This window comes from Sinocyclocheilus anshuiensis, unplaced genomic scaffold (genome assembly GCF_001515605.1).
Source record: "Sinocyclocheilus anshuiensis isolate Anshui unplaced genomic scaffold, SAMN03320099.WGS_v1.1 scaffold9, whole genome shotgun sequence".
Lineage (NCBI taxonomy): Eukaryota > Metazoa > Chordata > Actinopteri > Cypriniformes > Cyprinidae > Sinocyclocheilus > Sinocyclocheilus anshuiensis.
The window spans coordinates 743,858-766,358 of NW_015540887.1; the positions used below are offsets into that span (position 1 = coordinate 743,858).

A 22,501-nucleotide genomic window follows, 5' to 3' on the forward strand; every position below is an offset into this window, starting at 1 on the left:
ATTGAATTTATTTAATACACGAGTTTCACAATTTGAGTTGAATTACTGAAATAAATGAATTTTTCCACGACATTCTAATTTATTGAGATGCACCTGTATATAAAATATAAAAACTCTTTAAATATAAAACGGCCGGAGAGCTAGAGTAAGCAGAGGCGGCGGATTCGACGAAGGAGCGTCCAGTGGGCTTGCAGCAACCACATGTGATGACCCCGGGCTGGACTCCGCTTCTTCCACGGTGAAAGCCGATCCGGCGATCGACAATGCAAAGTTGTATTATTTCCTCAGCAACCAGCACGGATCAGCTCTAGGCATGACAAAGCGGATATCGTCCTCTTTTGGAAGGCAAATCAAAGTAGTTTCGCTTTCACAATGAAACACACAGCATATCCATAACATGGTGGTGGCGGCAACAATACTACAGTGAGAATAAAACTTACGCCTTCTTTCTTTGCGTGAACATTTGGGCGGCGTTATGCAAATCTTCCCACACAGTGACGTAGACATGTGGGGGCGTGTTTAAACGAGGCGTTTTAGGAGGGCATGGACAAGTCTTAACTTTTATAAAGAATATCTCTTTGGATTTGAGACTTTAGTCTTTGCAACTTTACAGATCTTCTTAATGCACCAAGAGCTTGTAACACTCCAAAGAGAAAGGAAAAATTGAAATCGCATCATATGACCCTTTAAGTAATAAAGAATAATTTTTAGTTTATTAAGTACAAAATTAGTGCATGAAATTAGAGCACTTTAAGTAGGCTACATTATGGAAGTGCACATTTTTTTCCTGGGAATGGCATCCTTAAATGGAACCTCATAAGTTAATAAATTGGAACACTCTACATAGGGAGGCAACTCTTTGTGTCATATGAGTAATATTCTCAGAGAAAGTGCATGGGACTTTAAATTTAATTCAATAAAGTTTGATGTTAGCATGTTGCTAAGCTAATGCAAGTTGTCATGAAAATTCGCTCTGTTTTGTAAATGCATGTCATAGATCTTATTGTGAATGTTTCATCTATGTATGTTCCATTTTCTAATAATTTTTAATCAAAATGTCATAAAATTCCAGTGAAAAGTTAGTCCACTTAAAACCTGTACTTTACTTACAAGCTCGCATTCATTATTGAGTAATGACCGCATCTTAAAATTCAATCAACAACCGACTGATGGAACTAAGTCACCACCCTGCATTTTTTCTTTTCTTTTTCAATAATCTACTCTGTACATCACAATAGAAGACTACTGTCACTACTTCTATTTCATTGTAACTTTACAATGCATAAAAATAAAAAGTATACACAAATATTGGGTGAAATAGTAATTTTTAAATTAGATGGAAGTCTAAGCAAACAATAGAGATTTACTTAACAGAAAGAAAAGCATAAGAGATTGCAAATGCTCAGAGGAGGGGTGGTAGACATCTTCCACCATGGATGTGATCTCAGAGAAGGTCGTTTCATGGATGAGCAATAGAGATTATACATCACTTGAGGGGACAAAAGACCCTTAACCCCATTTTCTCTCACCAGCCAGAATCACCCAGTAGTTAGAGAGCAACGAATTTGAGAAGGGCCCATCCACACATACAAAACTTTTCAAAACAAAAGTTTTCAGGCTCAAAAGTTTACATACATTTGATTTTTAATGTTGTGTGTTGCTACCTCAAGCACCAGTGGCTGTAGCTTTTGTGATAGTTGTGCATGAGTCCTTCTGAACGGAATAATTTGTGTAAATTTAGTGATTATTTTGTCTTGTATGTATGGAGTTTTTTCAGGGCTTTTCATTCCTTTTTCTTCTTTTTACGATTTTATCACTCTAAAACGTCTTACAGTTTCTGCAAGGAGTATGTAAACCTATGAAAAAAAGTAGCAAAAGTAAATTTATGAGCATGACTGTATGCATCATTACAATTTCTCCTTTTATTTTTAACAAAAAATAAAAAGTTCACATGTGACAAAAGAAAGATGAGCAAGCTGCTAGTCAGTGCACTTGAGTCCACCTTAGTCAAAGGTCACAAAAGAGTACTGTCTATGCCAGTGAGTCAGGGCCCAGAGAAATGAGATGTGATGTTTCCCTCCATCTGTGCACTATGAGAAATGTCAGACCTTCAAGTTGGAGATGAGAGAAAGCCAAGCGGAGGGAGGAAAACGGCTCTCCTCTGTCAGACCAATAAAGGATCGGAGAGAGGAGTGTCATTTGAGGTAAATGTCAAGACCGAGAGGGAGGAACAGAGATGAGCAAGAGAAAGCATATGAGAGAGAGAAATTACCCTATTTCCCAATGATGAGATGTGGTATGAGTCTTGGCGTATGTATTAAGCTGTCAGAACTAGCATGGAAAAACACCCTTATCAACAGCTGTCAGTCTCACAGACCTTTCGCTGTCTTTGGGCGAAGAGGCCACTACAGCAATAAACCGAACACTAATCATGAGTATGAAGGACATGCCATCACTACATCAAAACCTCTGAGAGCACAGCTGTGTGCTGCAAGTCAATATACATAATTTCAAAACTGAGCAAAAGGGCGAAGTCTAAAGTTGAAACTGAATACAGTTAAAGAAATATATCACAAAAAATAAACAAAATTCTTATCTGCTCAGCTTCATGCTGTTCCAAACCAGTATGTTTTTGTTTTGTTTTTAAATCGATCGACTCACAGTCTTATTTTTATTTTTATCTATGTATTTATTAATTTGGTTGTATAGCTTTTTTTTTGGGGGGGGGGGCTGGATCACACTTGACCCTGTTTTCTCAAGGAATCACATTGAAATGCAGCTCAAAGCTATTTGGGTCAACCATAGCAATTAATATCTGAATGTCAGTACCTAAAGCCATCATGTGTCTGCTCTTCAGTAAATGGAAGAGTAACATTTCCACTCAACACCAAGCTTATTGTCATTCCCAACCTGTATGATTCTCTCCTTCAGTGGAACACAAAATGAGTTATTAAGCAGAATGTCCAAGCTGCTCTGTTCCATTACTAAAGTAGACAATGACAAGTAACTGTCAAAGAGTCAAAGAGGACAATACAGCACTAGAAAACAGTCCCTACGAACTTTAAGCTATATTTCAAGACTTCTAAATCTGTGACATAGCGTTGTGTAAGGAACACACTAAAGTTATCATTCACTGAAAATATAGTTGTGTATAATATGTTGTTGTGACGAGTGGGGGTGGGGCTGAGAGCCATGGGAGTGGAGCGAGGCCGGTGGAGTCGGCCATATAAAACAAAAACAAAAGCAGCACATAAATATTCCAGGCCTGGTTCTCTCTCGTCTTGCACTGTCGTAACCCCTCCTTTTATCCTTCTGGAGCTCCTCCGTGGGACTTGAGACCGGTGATTGGCACAGGTGTTGCTCATATCCGCTCCCACAGCTCTCTGCCCCACCCCACTCGTCACAGTGGTACAGTAGGTGTACTTTCATCATAATTTGAACAAGTTAAAGCAAGATTATCATTAGAACTCCAGTAGCTCAAACATTGAATGCAGTGAAGGTTGGTTTGTTATAAATGTGTCTGCCAAATGCATATGTAAATCATTAAGAAACAACTTAAATGTATACCTGTTTCTCACACAAAGTGTATGGCTCCTGAAGACTTGGTTACTGTCTACTTTAGTTAAAAGAGAAAAAAAAGTCCTAAAAACTTTTTCCTAAAAACAAGACACAAGTCTTTTGAAATGTGATAAACTCGTGCATATATCAGACAATTGTAAGTTGTCATTTAAATTTGATTAAATACATATTGTTAGATATGAGGAAAAACACTGTTCTTCAGGAATACGTATCAATGGAGTGTGTTATGAGAGAGTGCCAATCATTCAAAATAATCTTTGCTTGCATTATTTAATTACGTCTCTGCATCCCATAATAAAAACACAACATGATGAAATGTATCAAGCATCTGTCACAAGGAGGCAGTACCATTTCTATATATAATTTAAGTTTTTTTTTTCGTTTTTTTTTTCTTTCGTGACAAGAAAAGCAAGACTTATGTTTGTCTGGGTTTTTGAGGTCCTAGCGTGAACATAAGAGCTCAGGCAAAACCTTTGTAATGCCTATCAAAAGTTCATCTAAAGAGCATGGCATAGTCAAGCGGTATTTCATAGTGCCTATTAAAAATAGCAAGTGTATCTTACCTCGCTATCCTGCTTTCATATTCACACACCACAGCTGTAAAAGCTGTTGATGATACCCTGAGGAAGCTCTTTTCACTAATTAAAACAGCTTGTGACAAGGATCTCACAAACACTAATGAATCAGTTCAGCCATATTGAACCAGCACTTTCAATTACGGCAACATTCATGGCCTGGGGAGGGTAAGCACCTCAGGAAGGGCCAGGGTTTAAGGGATGAATTAAACATGTGATGCAATCGCTACATGGCATTAATTATTCAACCCCTGTGTTGTATTTACACTGCTAAATATTTCTTTTCCCCCAAATTTCACTGCTGAATTCTATTAGCATAATTCTAGGGTTAATTTTCCGAACCAGTAAACTGGCAAATGGAAATCTCCTAAAACGTTACCCTCAGTAAACTCTGTATTGATACACATCGTTTGGCTATCAAGCGCAATACTTAATTCACGTCCGATTATAAAATATTTTATGGAATCTTCAAAGATGTTTTACTGGATTTACAGGTCACACTAACGGTACAGTAGACTTATAATCTAGTGGTCCATTAAGCTGTGGATTAATACGTTTATCTCTTCCTTTCCTCGCTCTAACTCCTTAAGCCCTTTATCTGTCTTCTCACTTGCCCCTTCATCCACAAATATGTGGTTTGCTCTCTTTTTTTCTCTCCACTGTGATGTCTTAAACACTCCCTGATGTCTTTGGATGCTTCCAGTTTAGTGTCCAAACTTAGGCTGTTTATATATGTTTATCTTGGGTGACCCAATTACAAGGGGGTCCAAAACTTTTGTTACTGGATCACATGAACAGTCAGAAATGTGACCATCATCCACTGGGTTAAAACAAGGGTTTAAAATGTTGACAGCTGTGTGCAGCTTTAAAACAATATACTTGTTTTTGTGGAAACAACAACAAAAGTCCATGCATATAAATGCACAATACTTTACCGAACATTTTGGTTGTAGGCTCTTGTTTTCCAGTTTGAAGCATGAAAGATTTCAAAATCCATTAATTTAATTCTTCAGCACCCACATCAGAGCAAGACAAATCGTCTGTACATTAAGGAGAGCGTTAAGAGTCAGGAATGGAGGTGGTGCTAATGTGACTGTTGACTGGCCTACTTTAATGATTGGAGCCGAAGCGCTCTTATTGGATTAAATGGCTGGTTCTTCAAATGAGCTTGACTGGTTCAATGCCCATTTTGAGAAATGTGATGAAGTAATGTCGCGTCTGAGACTGAGAGACTGAGAGTCAATAGAGGCTAGTCTGCTGCAGTGGATCAGGTGTTTGTGAATGGAGTGAAGGAGTAAAGAGAGATCTGTGAACTTTTAGTTTCACACAGCCAGACATCTGATTTGTGGCATAAAGTCTGATCCAACAACTGAGTTTATCCTGCCCAAAAACCACACATCCAGACTGCAAATAACCCATTATAGTACCATTTTAAGTGGTGGGTTGATCTGAAATGGATCATACACAAAAATAAATAAATAATGGTGTGTCAGTCTCAGAAAATGGTTCCACAGAGAACACTGAAAAAATATGAGAAAGATTTACAGAAATTATTAGAATGTCTGTCTATACAAAATCAGTAAGTACAGATTATTTCAGATAACTCAAAAACAAAGCAGAATATACAATCCTGCTTGTGGATATCTACTTAATTTACTACTAAGTGCTACAAAGAACATTTTTGTCTTTTATCTTTAAAAGATCTGATGCAATTAACCTGCCAAATCCAGAAAATTATTATACCCTCAGAGATACACATCATATCAGTCTAGTACAGGGATCCTCAAATCTGGCCCACAGGATCCACTTTCCTGCAGTTTAGCTCTAACCCTAATCAAACACACCTGAGCATGCTAATCAATGTCTTCAAGATCATTATAAAATCACAGGTAGGTGAATTTGATCAGGGTTGGAGCTAAACTCTGCAGCGCATTGGCCCTCCAGGGCAAGATTTGAGGAACCCTGGTCTAGTAACTTGGTTGCTTGATTCAAAACCTATGTGAATTTCAGGCAAGGTTTGACATTTTTGTGTGCAGTATGCATCAGGTAAATGAACTGTTTAAAGTGCCTTGCTTTTGTGTTAACATAATAAAAACACACACATAGTTCAATCAAATTTATAGTCCAAAATAAAGGTTAATCCACACATATACACTCTAATGCCTGAAATCTGGTACATTCCCTCACAATACCCCTATATCTATCCTAATCTCAGTTGCAAGCAGTATTAAATATTTTAATCCTGTTGTTTTTTCCTTCATCCCCCAAAAAAGCAGCTCAATATTCAGCAGCATCAAGCGGATTGAGTCAGTCACTGTCACTGTGGCTGACTGTGAGTAATTAGCCTCTCTTAAAACTCTGTTATCCCAACTAAACTAAGACACTTTTATATACATATCGAAGACAAAAACTTTTTTAAAGCAAAGGCCCAAGAGGATCGTCTGTGGTACCAATTAAGATGACTTTGTATTCCATAGTGAAGGCAGCAAACCTGGAGTCAGTACGGGTAGAGCTGTCTCTGAATGTTTAATTGAGCAGTACTCACACTCTCTGCCTCTCACTGCACCCAAAGAGCAGGAATCTGAACCGCCCTTCAGTCACATCTACAACCACAGTCACCTGACAGAACAGCAATGAACAGCCTAGACTGATTGGACAAGCTACAGAATGTGAGGAAGAAACTGAAAACGACAGAGTGAAAAGTGATTAGAATAAGAGCCAGAACAAGCTACAGAGAGGATAACTGTCTACCAGTTAAAATGATGGATCATTCCAATTAGACAGTTCCCATAATATATTGGATACAATATTAAAGTCCCAATTTTTAGAGATGGAATCATAGTGGCTTTCTGTTCAAGTTTCATTTTGTCTCAGTATCAAGATATTTACCATTTTGGTTTGAGTAGATTTTGTCACTTTTGTTTCAGAGAGCTGTACTAAATTCTGATATAAAAAAATAAGAAATACTCCAGAATATTTTATATTGGGAATACTGCAGTTTATTTATCTTATGGATGTTATTGCGTTTAGCTCCGTATTTCCATCCTGTTACTGTTTCTCCCAATGTATAAATGATCAAGTTAATTGTTAAAGGTTAATTTCTTGAGCATGAACAGAGGAAAGTCTGGCTCAGTACATAAATATTCATTTATGTTTCTACTCAGGCATATCCAGTTAAAGAGTTCAAAAAGTGCTTCAAAACAAGCATGATCCAGATTGACTGCTCACTCATCTCGTACTGAGCTACCTTCAGGAAAACATCAGCACAACAGACTCAAAACACCTGAAAATCAATTACTCTGTTTCTTTCCTTCTTAAGCAACCATTTTCCATCAGTGTTTACCTTGTGTTTACTTCTGCTAAATTATTGAAAAATACATCCAACCCAAGCTGGGAACAGATGCAAGGTCCAATGCATCATATGTAGAATTTAGTAAATGTCCACCGGGCTTCATGAACAGTGAGCAGAACTAAATTCTGTGTAAATCATTTGTAAAAACCTTCTTCTATAAACGTTATATTGAAAAGAGTGTTAAACATTGCATTAAAAATTGCAGCAGTGATACTGGTGTGCAAACATTTACTGTTTTTTTTTTTTTTGTTTGTTTTTTTGTTTTCATTTGTGTATACATTGTCGATCCCAATTTTCACCCAAAAATGAAAATTACCACATGATTTACTCACCTCCAAGTCATCCTAGTTGTATATTAGGTGTATATCACTTTATTCTTTCAGTCGAATACAATTATGAAAATACAGTTATATTCAAAATTTAAAATATAAAAAATGTCCCAAAAAGTGCATCCATCCGTCATAAAAAAAAGTGCTCCACACGGCTCCAGGGGGTTAACAAAGGCCTTATGAAGTGAATTGATGTGTTTTTGTAAGAAAAATATCCCTATTTAAAACGTTATAAACCATAATCTCTAGCTTCCGCTAACAGTTGTCAAGTCAAGTCAAGTCACCTTTATTTATATAGCGCTTTTAACAATACAGATTGTGTCAAAGCAACTGAACAGCATTAATTAGGAAAATAGTGTGTCAATAATGCAAAATGACAATAGTAAACACTAATTTTTCAGTTAAAGACAGTTCATCATTGAATTCAGTGATGTCAACATCCAGCTCAGTTTAAATAGTATCTTTGCAATCAAGTCAACGGTATCACTGGAAATGAAGTGTCCCCAACTAAGCAAGCCAGAGGCGACAGCGGCAAGGAACCAAAACTCCATCGGTGACAGAATGGAGAAAAAACCTTGGGAGAAACCAGGCTCAGTCGGGGGGCCAGTTCTCCTCTGACCAGACAAGTTGTACAATCCATACAAGTTGTATGCATGTTCACGAGAAAGTGGCGTTCAGAGGATGACGTAGGATGCATGGATTTGTAAAGAAAAAATGGAGGATTTCGATATAAGCCAAGAGGAGACTAATTTTCCTTTGCTGTAAACAAAACTTGGTTCTCGCGAGACTAGCATATTCTCACCGGAGCTTACGCTATGCTTACGATATACGAGTAAATCTGTACTTTTTACTGTCTTATTGAAATGTTTTTATTGTGCAGCACATTGGTCAACCCATGGTTGTGTTTAATAGTGCTATATAAATAAAATTGACATTGACATAAATCATGGGGTCATTTTCATTTTTGGGTGAACTATCCAACTATAAGTTTTATTTGTGTCCTCCATATTTGCAGTCAGTATAATCATGTATATTTATTTTCTTTCTCTCCATCTCTCACTCACAAACACAAGCTGCTGGGAGAAAAGCCCTGAAATATCCATGATTAATTTGGCCCATTAACTGCCACTGCCAGGGGAGAGAAGGAAAGGGAGAGAGAGAGAAAAAAAAGTCTTACCCTCAATGCTCATTTGCTCATTTAGAAAGAAAGGACGCAAGAAAGAAAAAATGAAAGGTCAAAGGTACAGTCCCACATCCTCATCTTACCCTCCCCATCATCTGTCAGTCGTACTGTGAGCATCACACTGGTTGACCTTGCCTCGCTCATGTTTTTCTTTTCTTTTCTTTTCTTCTTTCTTCTCTTTTTCCTTGCTCAGGGTCCATTCTACTCTATTGAGACACCTCCTGTTATGCTATGAAGCCAGTTTGACAGTTGCTCCCTCTGAAGTCATTCAACATTCTCAAACTTCCACCTGTCCCTCAAGCCACAGCTGTTTGACAACAGAGCCTAACGGAAAACTAGACCTAAAAAAGAGAGCATGAGAGGGATGAAGGGAGGAGTCTGACCCTGACTGGATGAGATTCTAAATGACTAATACCAGGACTCATGCCAGGATGTCCGATTTGCTCTCCAGACCTACTTTAGAGCTTAAAGCTGGAGGAGCACCCAAACATGTGCAGTATTTTCCTTACCACACACTCTTTGCATTTTCCTGCTCAGGGAAAAACAGACAGGAACACAGGAATCTCTCAGAAGACAGCTCTGAGGAGACATGTGGTGGCAGGGAATATCTCCCCAGAGACGGGAGCAGAGCGAGGCAAGAGGGATCTGACCACAGCCATGCACAGCAGATGATCCACACACATTCACTCGCTTGCTCACTCCTCTGTGGTGGTGTAAACAAAATTGTCATGTTGCTAAGCAACAGCCTGTCTTGGTATAGCAGTATACTAGAGTACAAGTGTGAAAGCAAACACTGGGACAAGTGCATATATAGGCTATGTTTATTTGGGATTGGCAGCTTTATTTTACTATTTAGGGGTGACCCAAGCAGATCATATAATGTCAGTAACCATGTGACCAAAGTCAGTTCATTTTTCTAACCCACAAGTAAATGCCTGTAACCATAGTGACAGATAATTGTTCTATCCCAATTCATCACTTTTTCTATGTTCTAAAAATATGTGCTCATTTTGTGAAGAAAAAGTACATGCATACTTTTGAGTGTGTAGCAGAAGTGTAGGTAAGTTTTAGGACACACTATCATGCCATAATTGCATAGTTAAATGCATCCTGTCACCATAAACTGTCAATAAACATCATAAACTTCGTAATCTGTCAATCATCTAATCACAGGTAACATACTCATATACAGTGGGTACGGAAAGTATTCAGACCCCCTTCAATTTTTCACTCTTTGTTATATTGCAGCCATATGGACAGCACCTGAGTTAAATATATGAGTGTCACAGCAAAGGGTCTGAATACTTAGGACCATGTGATATTTCAGTTTTTCTTTTTTAATAAATCTGCAAAAATGTCAACAATTCTGTGTTTTTCTGTCAATATGGGGTGCTGTGTGTACATTAATGAGGAAAAAAAATTAACTTAAATGATTTTAGCAAATGGCTGCAATATAACAAAGAGTGAAAAATTGAAGGGGGTCTGAATACTTTCCGTACCCACTGTATACACACCACATTTCAGGTAATTTAATTTACACTACACTTCTTCCTACTATATTGGAGAGATACTGCCGTTGGTCTTTCATGCAAAATACTCTCTTTGAGTTTTTGTATCATGATGCATTTAAAAGTTAATGGTCAAATTTATCTTTATAAAATTCACAATGTTGTTGCAGATAAAATAAGTATTTTTCAGGTTAGATATTGATATATTTTGATATCGATATTATTTACTCAAACTCCTTTATCGTAACCTCTTTACTGTTAAAGTTTTAGTATGCAAATTGGGATGCAGTAAATAATATGCCCTGTTTCACTTCTATAGTATTCTATATGATTTGGTAACAAAGTGTGAAGTACTGGCTGCAAAAAGTTTATTGGAGAAGACAGTACTTTACAAAAATGAGCTGTATGCTGTATTCACAGTGTGTAAAAAGCCATTTTTGGGCATTCATGTTAAAGATGGACTTGTGTTAGCTAACATGCTAAAGTTACCAGCACCTAGCAGTAAGTTGCCATTCTTCAAACACTTTGATGACCAAAACTTATACCAAAAACGTGTGTAGTTTAAAAAATAAACAAATAAAGGTTCATACAACTATATGGATAATTACACTGTCTATAGTAGGCCTACATTATTTGAAACACGGCTCAAGTTTTAACACAACAACTCAAGTGCTGCGTTGTTTGCTTTAAACGGACAATTCTGTCATCATCTACCACTCTCAAGTTGAAAACTGCTGTCTGTGGAACACAAAATAAATTATCTGTAAAGTTCTGTTGCAATTATGCAGTCAGTTCAGGATTTGCCTCCCTTATATACTAAACAAAAACAAAACTACTAGACTAGCATATCTCATGCTTATATGAAGAACTACTCTCTACATGAGCAATTATGAGCAAAGATGACAGATTTCAAATCACATGCTTCTGGAAATTCTACATTTAACTGAACAAGTGCTCTAGAGATGAATGAAAATACTAACAGATAGCTTTAATATATAGATCTTGAAAGAGTAACATTGCACTTCCTCTCACAGCCTGAGGGTGGCAGTGTTCATACATCATCCATAGACCCACATTGCTACAGTTTGGGCTATATGTACCCAGACTGAAGAATGTTAGGAAATCATTCACTCGACCCTGTCACTGCTTACACACACATTTTTGCTATACACAACGAACCCATTCTTTACAAATATATAATATGATGTAAAAAGGCCACCAAAAAAAAAAAAAAAAAGTTTAGCAAACCTCAAGCACTTTCAAAAACAAGGCAAGGTAAAAATATGAAAATTTGGTTTCAAAACTACAACTAATGTCTCTAACAAAGGCTCTCCTAGAGCTGAATATTTCCCTGCTCCACTGTCTTCAGAAAGTCGCTGTAAAGATTCAAATGAAGCTGCTAAATGAACCCACATGCATAATGAGCAGCATGAATAATTGAAAAGATGAAGTGAAAAACGCTGATCATACCATAGCTCCGATGAAAAAACGTAGCAGAACATTTGCCCAACTCTGACATTCTCAGTAATAATACACGTACATTTGCACAAACCAGGCCTCGCTCACGAAACATGAGCAGAATGAATTTGTGTAAAATGCTCGTAAAACACTCAATTCAATGCAACAATTTGCACATGAATGGTTGCATGAACAGTTTACGCAGGAATTAATTCTGCTTGTGTCAATTATACCAAAAATGCATACACAAGTATCAAAAATGCACCTAAACAAACATCACACTTTTGTGTTGTGCAAAACAACTGAGCAGGAGAGTGACTAGATCAAGCATCTTGATTGGTTTAGCCATGACCTTTAACCCTTGCTGATTGGCGCTCCTGCTATGGACATGGAGGTTGATGCTTGTCATCAATCACGATGCTTGTTCCCAGCCATTATAATGGCTGGGAACAAGCTCCCCACTAATAGTTACGGAGAAGCATAAAAACGGAGAAAGAAGACATCGTAAACATACATCACACACACCTCCCACAGCCCCCATGACATTGACAGACCTTTTATATGCTGGCAAAGAAGAACGTGTGGGAAAATGGTGGCTCGCACAGTGTGCACATGATGTTTACACGCTTACAGTACACACATCCAGAGATGCATATAATACATCCACTATCCTGGAGTACCACAAATCCAAGTGCACACACTAATAAATGTCCACTAATATTCATGACCTTGGAGCAGTTAGATGGCGATATGACATCAACACAGTCCAATGGCATTTTTGGGGTCTAAAGTCCCCACAGTGATCTTATCCCCCCACACACGCCACCCCTCACGTTACACATGGTATATTTAGAGCCGAACCAACTGCACTTCAAATCAGTCCTCTAACTCAGCATGACCTGCCGGATAGATTCTCTTGTACTCACTCACCCCTTTTTCCCCATGCACACGTTTACTCTCTACCTTCATGTTTCCAGGAAGGAAAAAAAAATCAGTAGAGTTTTACAAACAAGCACACCAAACACTGAAGTAAACAGCAAAGACGGTAGGATTCCTACCGGCAATCCCGTCCAACGCTAGAGGAAAGGATGAATGGAAGAGAAAAGGTAGGGACACTGAGAAAAACGTGCCTGCCTGTGTACGCCTCCGCTCTGCTCCACCAAATCAATTTCACACTCTCTCACCTCCTAGTCACCATGATGTCATTCATTCATCAGTTTGGCATTGCCATGGAAACCCTGGATGGCGTGGTTTTGGTTTGGCCGTTCTGTGACACTGTTTGTTTCTTGCATATCCTTGAGCGTATCCAACCCTCCCTCTCTGTAAGGTGTAGTGTAGTCGCCCCCCAATCCTTTGTCAGCACATGGGTTGTGTATGTTGGGGGGAGGCATGTAGGGGGTATCCTTGTTCAAAAGCTGGACTCTTTAAGGGGTAAAACCCCCGAGGCACTCAAAGACGGGGTGTTTTATCCAACCACTAATAGAGACCCCCTACATTCCTCATGCAGGGTCGAGTCTCATCATCCCTTACTTCAAAAACCCATACACACACAAATAGATTCCTCATTCTGACCCCACCTTATTGATTAGTCCGGTCTTTTCAGTCACCCACAAATAGACCACGAAGCCCACCTGCAGCCATGTCTGGGTGTTCAGGTTAAGCTCCTACATTCTCCACCAAGTCTCCAGTAATGAATAGTTAATGGGACTGCCTCCCTTCATTATGGTGCGCTCTCTGATAGTCTCGAGTCTGACCTTGGGGGATCTACATCTTCATACAGACCCTGTACTTCCTCATATTAATCATAGTCTGTAAAAAAGATAAGAGACTCACCAGGAACCACCTCCCGCCCACTTATTACTGTCTGGACCAGAATAGCCGCTATCGCTCTCAACTGGAATATCATAAGTCTGATTAATTCCAAGCAGAAGAGTAAATTACATGTTCTTGTGGAATAAAGGAAATTGATTCTGTAACCATAAGGCCATATTCCCTCACTGGTCCTACATTTTGGTAATATAATGTGGATAGCATTGACCTTGTTCAAAAACGAACTGGATGTAATTTTTCTATTCTTTATCTAAAAAGACCTGGTTGTGAACAGTGAAGGCTTATTCACATGTCATGCCAGTCGAGCATTGTGAAGTGACGTTCATTTGAAATATTAATGAAGTATTAACCTTTTGCTCTAATTTGACCCTGACATTTTAACCACAGCAAATGGCTGCATCTAAAAATGCTTACTTCTCTACTATATAGTAGGTGAAAAACAGTATGACCAGATTCACAGTATTCATAAAACAAATTGGTTATTCACTCCCCCCACCTACAATCCCTGCCGGACCTGAGACTCAAACCCATGACCTTTGGGTTACAAGTCTGACTCTCTATCCATTAGGTCATGACTGCCCCTAAGACTTTTTGTGCACATCCTCCTTCTCCATGCCATCATTACAGAGACAGTATCACCACGCATGCGCATGCTTCCAGTTCATGCATTGTTTACATGATGCGGAAGCGCGCGCATGCATCGTGATACTGTCTCCGTAGCTTCGTAAACTTACGGTTGAACCCCTGATGTCACATGGAGTATTTTAATGACTTTCAACATTTTTTTTTATTTAAATATAGCTAAAATAAATTGTTTGCAACCACTTAAATTAAATTTTTTTTTATAATTTCATGATGCTATTTCTTTAAGATAACTTACGACAGATTTGTAAATCGTTAGCATATTACTTAATAATCATTTGTGAACATATTGTCATGTTTTGTAAATGATTAGATAATCATCATCTAATCACTTGTAAATTATTTATAACTTAATCTACAAAACATAGATAAAATATTAACATATCACTCATTAATCATTTATGAACGCATAGTCATGTTTTGTAAATGATTAGTTCATCTTTAACTAATTACTTGTAAATGACTTGTAAATGAAGACATACACAAATTGTTAGCATATCACTGATTAATCGCTTATGAATGTTTTGTAAATGATTAGTTCATCATTAACTAATCACTTATAAATGACTTACAACTTACAAAGTGTTACCAAATAAATTGTACTAGCTTAGCATACTGTTAGCCTGTTGGCTTATTAAATCTCATTTTACAGTACCTCTGATCATTTGGTAGAAGCATGCAAATAATAACATACAAAGTAATACAATTTTATGAATAGATCTTAAATGCATCATAATTTATTTTTAATGATTTATATTTGTTTTATTGTTTTATTTATTTTTAATATGCTCTCATCCCTTGTCAAGCTGTCATCTGATTTTTCAACCACTCCTTTTTTTTTCTTTCTTTGAAGAATCAAAGCAGTCGCCAGGACTTCTTTCTCTTTTAAGCGTACAAATATGACGTTTTCACTGTGGAACTGTTTATACCTTCTGCGTTCTTGCTACCTAGCAACCTCTGTTATGCTATCTGTGTGAAGCTGACCAAAAGCCACCTCTGACCTCAGCTGTCTGACAGAGGAACTCTTTCGAAAAAAGAATACCACATTTCATTATGTATTAAGAACATATTGTATTAATATATTATTATATATTGAATAATACATATTTGTGTATATAATTATATATATATAATATAAAATATATAAGTATAGTAAGTATAGTATAAGTATTATATTAGAATATAGTCATGCTTAATTTAATGTATTTTCCAGTAAATTCCAATATATTTTTGTTTTGTAAGAGAAAGTGTCACTTGCAGACAGGAAATCAATCAATCAATGCTCTTTGTCCTGCTGTCACCAAACCTTCATAGCAATGCATGGATGACAGAGCATGCGATAACAAATGGTGTGAGGCAGACAGACAAAAGGATTTAAAACTAAGAAGCATTACGTTTCCTTTTTATTTTGCATAAATTATCCAACGTTGGGTTCATTCTGACTCCACTGGCCCTCTACTGGTTTTCTTATGTCATAATCAGTCTGTCAAAAAATGGTTAAGGTGTGTTTAGTAGCCTACGCTTTATCATATATTTTCTCAAGCATCAATTCTCATGTTTTATTTGTGCAGGAGTTCATGTGAGAACGTATTACGTGATCATAACTACAGTCAGGATGAAAATGATCTTGTAACTGACACGCAGAGCCTGTGATAAGTTGTGTAAAGTGTGCATTGACATGACATAAAACAAAACACTGAGTGTCCCTGCACAGGGTGACATGCTTTAGTCTATTAGTTTGAACTTGGCGTAAAGAAAAAGAAGTCTACATCAAGTGTATGAACATGCTCTATTTTAGAGACAAGTACTGTAGAACTCACACTTTGCCTTTCTTCGTTGTGTGATAAGGGTAAAAAGCTCTCAGATGTATTTTTGGGTTTTACTTTGCCTAATAATAAATTAATGAATGCTTTTTTACAAGGTAAAACACGCTGTAATCAAAGTCCCTTTCAAGTAAAGCAAGTTTTAAGCTCTATTTGCAATGACACTGAACAGCTATTTCAGACAAGTCCAACTCTTGTCTACTGGGGAATAGGGAAATACTGAAATATCATAAATTGATCCATAAATGTTGTTTCTTATGCCCAAATAGCATTACAAAGCATGCATTTTCAAGTTGGTACACACAGTGCAGTTCCAACTGTGCATTCAGCACACTGATTGTTTATCTGGGAACTGGCATCTCTTGACTTCACCAGTTGGCGATTGGCTCGTTTATTTAGAGGGCGGGACTTATTCCACAATATTGTGTTTTGTACTCTCTCATATTCATAGTATTAAGAGTAAACCATCTTGGTATACAGTCTTTAGTGAGTATACACTCACTAAAATGCTATTTATATTAAAGACAAGAGATTTATTCATGACCTTCAATGCCAGTAATGCATGTGTGCTTGTCAGAAGTATTTCTATCACAAACAAGCCAGTGTACAAATTACCTTCAGCAAGGATCCCCTCATGTTTTCTCTTCCCGCAGGCTGAGCAAACTGTGAAACTGTGAAGTTACTTGACAGTTTTGCAAGGAAACTGCAAGACGATGCCAGCAAGCAGTGGCAAAGCCTGATGGGTCGTTCAGACCTCTTCAATGTCATGTAAACAAAGCTCATTTGTCCATCAATTCTCATCTAGCGTACCAGTGCTGCGCCTCTGAAACCAATAATACAACAGATTCTGTCTCTCAGTAGTGCATGCATGAATGAATAGTTATTTACTAAATTGGCTGGCTAAATTTGATTCAGTGTTCTTCATAGTGAGATAATGTCCTCCCAGGACAGTGTTTATGAAATTGATGTCCATAAATCTAAACCTCAACGGGAATGGAACAATGTATTTTATGAAAGCTACAGTCAAAGCACATCTTGAGGGGGAAAACACTACAAAATGGTGAGAAGAGATATAACGGAACAAAAGTAGGTCAGATACACATCTCAACCAACCCACAGCAGAGCAAAAAGACATCAAATAACAACGGATTGTAGGAGAGCAGGAACTAAAGCTCAGAGATGTGAATGATTTATGAATTGATGCTGATCATTCGCTTTGAGCTTCACATTCTACCAGCTAAACAAGACCAGAGAGAATAGTATCTCCTATGCAGATAATTCCCTGGATCCTAAATTCTCAAGGGTCCACATTCCTGAGACTCTTGTTCATAAGCACTTGTTGAGTTAAAGAAAATGAAATTCTGTTGGGTTCATCTGGGTTCAGAGTGCTCATTAAGGGGGTGCTTACACAACACTGTTTTCAACTAAAACCTGAAAACTTTTTTATGGGCTTTGACCGTTCATTTACACGACAACAGGGGCCTGAAAATACGAACTTTTGAAAATGTGTTTTAAAGTGCAAGTTTTTGAAAACAACACCATTGTCTGTGTGTAAAATACAAAAATGTGACTGTGAAAATGGTGATGTCATGCGCATGCATATTATGTGTTCAGTCTATAGGTACTGTATGGGCGCAGACGTGTAGTGTTTCTTTACAATGTGACATCACAAACTACTGGTCTAGCGTGCATAATACAATGTTTTTAGTCGTTATCACAAATCTGTGTGAACAGGGATCATTTTACAACATTCTTGTCTGCACGTGAAAATTAAAAAGAAATGCAAATGAAAAACATTTCTGTTTTTAGTTGTCGTGTAATCACAACATAAGTGTTAAATTGATAATGGTTCTTCCTGCAGCCATGATTTGCAACAGTTTGGGATGCAAACTCCTGAAGTTCCTACAGACAGGAACTGGTGAAGCTGTAATAGGAATATTTCCTCATTTACAGTAAAAAGTGTAGATGGATAGTTAACATATGTTACCCTGGACCACAAAACCAGTCTTAAGTCGCTGGGGTATATTTGTAGCAATAGCCAAAAATACATTGCGTGTCAAAATTATCGATTTCTCTTTTATGCCAAAAATCATTAGGATATTAAGTAAAGATCATGTTCCATGAAGATATTTTGTAAATTTCCTATCATAAATATATCAAAACTTAATTTTTGATTAATAATATGCATTGCTAAGAACTTCATTTGGACAACTTTAAAGGCAATTTCCCTAATATTTAGATTTTTTTGCACCCCCATATTCCAGATTTTTAAATAGTTGTATATCTGCCAAATAATGTCCTAGCCTAACAAACCATACATCAATGGAAAGCTTATTTATTCGGCTTTCAGTTGATGTATACATATCAATTTAACAAAAAACAAATTACCCTTATGATTAGTTTTGTGGTCCAGGGACACATATTTTCCAGTGACACACACACACACACACACACACACACAAACACACACACACACACACCACACACACACTTGTCTGGTTTGCTATCCTTTTGGGGACTCTCCATTGGCATAATGGTTTTTCTATTGTACAAACCGTAAATTTTATCGCCCTACACCTAAACCTACCCCTACAGAAAACTTTCTGCATTTTTACAAAAAAATAATAATTCTGTATTCTTTATAAGCTTGTTTACCCATGGGGACCTCAATTTATGTCCCCACGGTGACACGAGTCCCCATGAGTTGGTGTGTAGCCTCTTCAGGGTCCCCACTGGTATAGAAAAACATGTACCTGTACACACATGCGCACACACACATATACACACACACACACACACACACACACAAATATGCCTCTAACAGCACACCTACAGCCATACACAGGCTTGACAAACTCATTTAGCAGATGCTTACAAATGAGATGAAGGTTTGAACGTGCCTGACGCTTCTGACTACAACACAAATGATTCACACACACACACACACAAATCTCAGATGCCATATTATATAACCAGGGCTATAAATGGTCAAATTTGGCTTTCCCCTGTTTATTTCACTTAGCTTGCAAGAGCAACATGTTAGCATACTAGCTTAACATGCTGTTAGCCGATTAGACTGCTGTCTTAGCAGGCTAATCCTAACTCATTAGCCTAGCAGTTACCCAAACTACAAGCTCATAATTGATATATAGCCTACTGTAACCTACAGTCAAGCTCTCCTTAAAAGGAGTTAGTTAAAAATATTGAACTATTTAAAGGGCAGTTTCAATGAAATTAATCATTTAAATGAACGATGTGATCTGAAACCATCAATATGTTACTAGAAGTAGCTTCTTACTAGAAAAGCTTCTGTCATCTAAAAGTAGCTGAGCTAGTTAGTTACTCCTCAGCACTGTCACTAGTTAGATAATCTCAAATAAACCTCAAACAAAAAAACTTTTTGAAAAAAAAAGTATCATTTTCTAAGCCTTTGTTTGTTTACACAGGTGTTCCACAGTCAAGAATCAATGGTGAATTTATGATGATTTATGATAGCCTATTTTGTAGATGGGTATTGAAGTGGGTTAAGGGCCAAATGAAAACTCCCAGTTCACTCATTCATTTCAAGCAGAAATTCTGCAGCAAGCTGTTTTGCCGCATCAGTAATCTGCAAAGCACTGCATAATTTCTGTCATTAAACACCAGAACACTGATATATGACTGAGGGAACATTGGCTTGCTGTCCGCGTTTTAATGAGAAAACGAAGCCTTTAAGGCAATATGATTGGACAAGCTCTAGGTTTGTAATGAACACAAATATTTATAGCTCTGTCAGTTCAGGTTGGTGTCAGCTCTAATGCAAAGGCAAAGCAACCAAAAGTCAATCATTTCAAAAAGAGTTTGTGATTTTCAGTGGCATGAGCCATATGTCAGGATGATACAGCTGCCCTGATATCATAAAATGTGTGTGAATGCCACATACACATGAAATGCAAGTGTATGTGAAATGCTGCTCAGTAAAATCTAATCAGCACATTTATCCCATAATTCCAAGCGTCTCATGTTCCTTGTCAGTGTCTGATGTGTGATAAGGGTTTGTGTTTTGATTTGTTGCAGTGACACGCTCCCTCCCATGCGAATGCATTGATCTCTTGCCCTGCTGTTATGTGACAGGATTGATTTCTCTGCTGTTTTTGTTATGGCTGCGCATGGGACGGTGCTGGAAAAGGTGAGCGTAGATCTCTGTTATTGTTTTAGATCTAAAAGGATATTCCATCATATTATGACAGACTTTCTCCAAGCATGCTAATGCATTTTATATCACCAGATAGTTCACTGACCAATGAGATTAAATGTCACTACAGGCTGAGAGGACTTCATTTCACATCATGAAGATTAGAAACTTAGCTAGAGTACTTTGGAGGAAAACGGCAAGACTGAGAGGGCGATCATGGACAAATTCTTACAGTTTCTTCAAAATCCCTCCTCTGAATAAGATGACAAGAGAGGAGTGATAGATCTGTCACACTGAAACTCATTTTCTGAGGATAAAGCTGTTCTACAGAATTAGGATATTTTATTCATGTGAGTCGTGCAGCTCTTTCTTCATATAGAACACAAATACAAAAAAACCCTCCATAAAAGTATAAATGTAGTCAGTTCAACTCACGCTCTATATACGTGTTTTGAAGGCATATAATAGCTTTATGTAAGGAACAAAGCGACAAACTGAATAATAAATAGTTATTAATTGGAAAACCTTTGGCATTACAACATGAAGGACATGGCAATATTATTATCATGACATTATATGCTGAGGTATAACTTTATGACTAGATATGCTGTATGAATCAGTTTGAAGAGCCACAATAATTTCAGTCTTATTTAGATATTTTTAAACACCCAACCTGATCCTTAGCCCTAAACCTCTCAGCAATATAAAGCACATAACATGAAGATAAAAATAAAGCCACAATAATTTTTTTAATATATGAATAAAAATTAAAAATAAGTACTGTACAGTACACTTAAAAAAAAATGTTTTACAAAAAGGTTTAAAACATGCTACATTAAAATATGTTAAATGGTTAATTGTGAATACAGAAAAAAAATCATACCACATATGAAAAAGTTACTGTATGAAAATTACTGTATGTCAGTTTATTGTAAAATATGGTCAGATGTAACACCTGGTGGTTATCAGTACTTTTTAAAGTAATACGTTTTTTGTTGTTCAGGTAGTATATTAACACATAATGTAAGAGATCAAATATGCAGGCATTCCGTCATAACTGAAATATTGCAGCATTTTGATTTTATAATATCATATATGTATATATATATATATATATATATATTGTATATAATTTAATTTCCAGATACAAGAAAAGCTAATGAAAAGAATATCTAATACCATATCTTATCTTACACAAGAATGGATACATTTTAGCCATCAAAATGATCTAGATATGTTGAGAAACTGGGTTTGTGATCATCAGAATATTGATGCTCTTCAATTCAGTCTAGATGCCAAAGGTTTCTCACTGAAAGCATTGAAACACGCATCAGGTAAACACATAAAATGCATTATTGATGCATTGGGAGTGAGACCAGGCTGCCATTGAAATGAAATAACAACATACGGGTTTACAATGACCCGAGGGTGAGTAAATAATGACTTTCGTTTCATTTGTGGGTGAGCGACTCCTTTAATGTTAGATTGTCTGAGTAACATTTAACGTCACTCACCTGGAGAGCGTAAGAGAGAAGGAGAAACAGATGAAGAGACAGAGAGAGCAAGACTCTAGAAACAATATATGAATATGATTGTGCCTTTTGTGTGACTAATACCACATATGAAAAAGTTACTGTATGAAAATTACTGTATGTCAGTTTATTGTAAAATATGGTCAGATGTAACACCTGATGGTTATCAGTACTTTTTAAAGTAATACGTTTTTTGTTGTTCAGGTAGTATATTAACACATAATGTAAGAGATCAAATATGCAGGCATTCCGTCATAACTGAAATATTGCAGCATTTTTTTAATGTGAATTTCTGTTAAAGCCAGCCAGTGTTTTTACCATGATTTTTTTTTTATGTTTACAGTGCATTCATTCATTCCTTCATTCATTATATATATATATATATATATTTATTTATTTATTTTTCAATCAATTACAATCAGTTTTACATGGAAATACGTTTTATTTTTTATTATGTGTTTTTTATGTTGTTGAGGTAAAGTGGTTAGGTTTAGTGGCGGGGCATTTACGTTTTTC

At 37.0% G+C, this 22,501-nt stretch overlaps 1 protein-coding gene across 1 annotated transcript in view; it reads right to left on the reverse strand.

Annotated features, from left to right (window-relative positions):
- LOC107688718 (unconventional myosin-XVI-like) overlaps positions 1 to 9,366 on the reverse strand; it is a 218,296-nt gene extending 208,930 nt beyond the window's left edge. The window contains exon 1 of the mRNA XM_016486454.1: positions 9,102 to 9,366. Within this exon, the coding sequence (XP_016341940.1) occupies positions 9,102 to 9,162 (61 nt within the window). The 5' untranslated portion in view covers positions 9,163 to 9,366. The remainder of the gene's footprint in view (positions 1 to 9,101) is intronic.
- Positions 9,367 to 22,501: the final 13,135 nt, after the last annotated feature.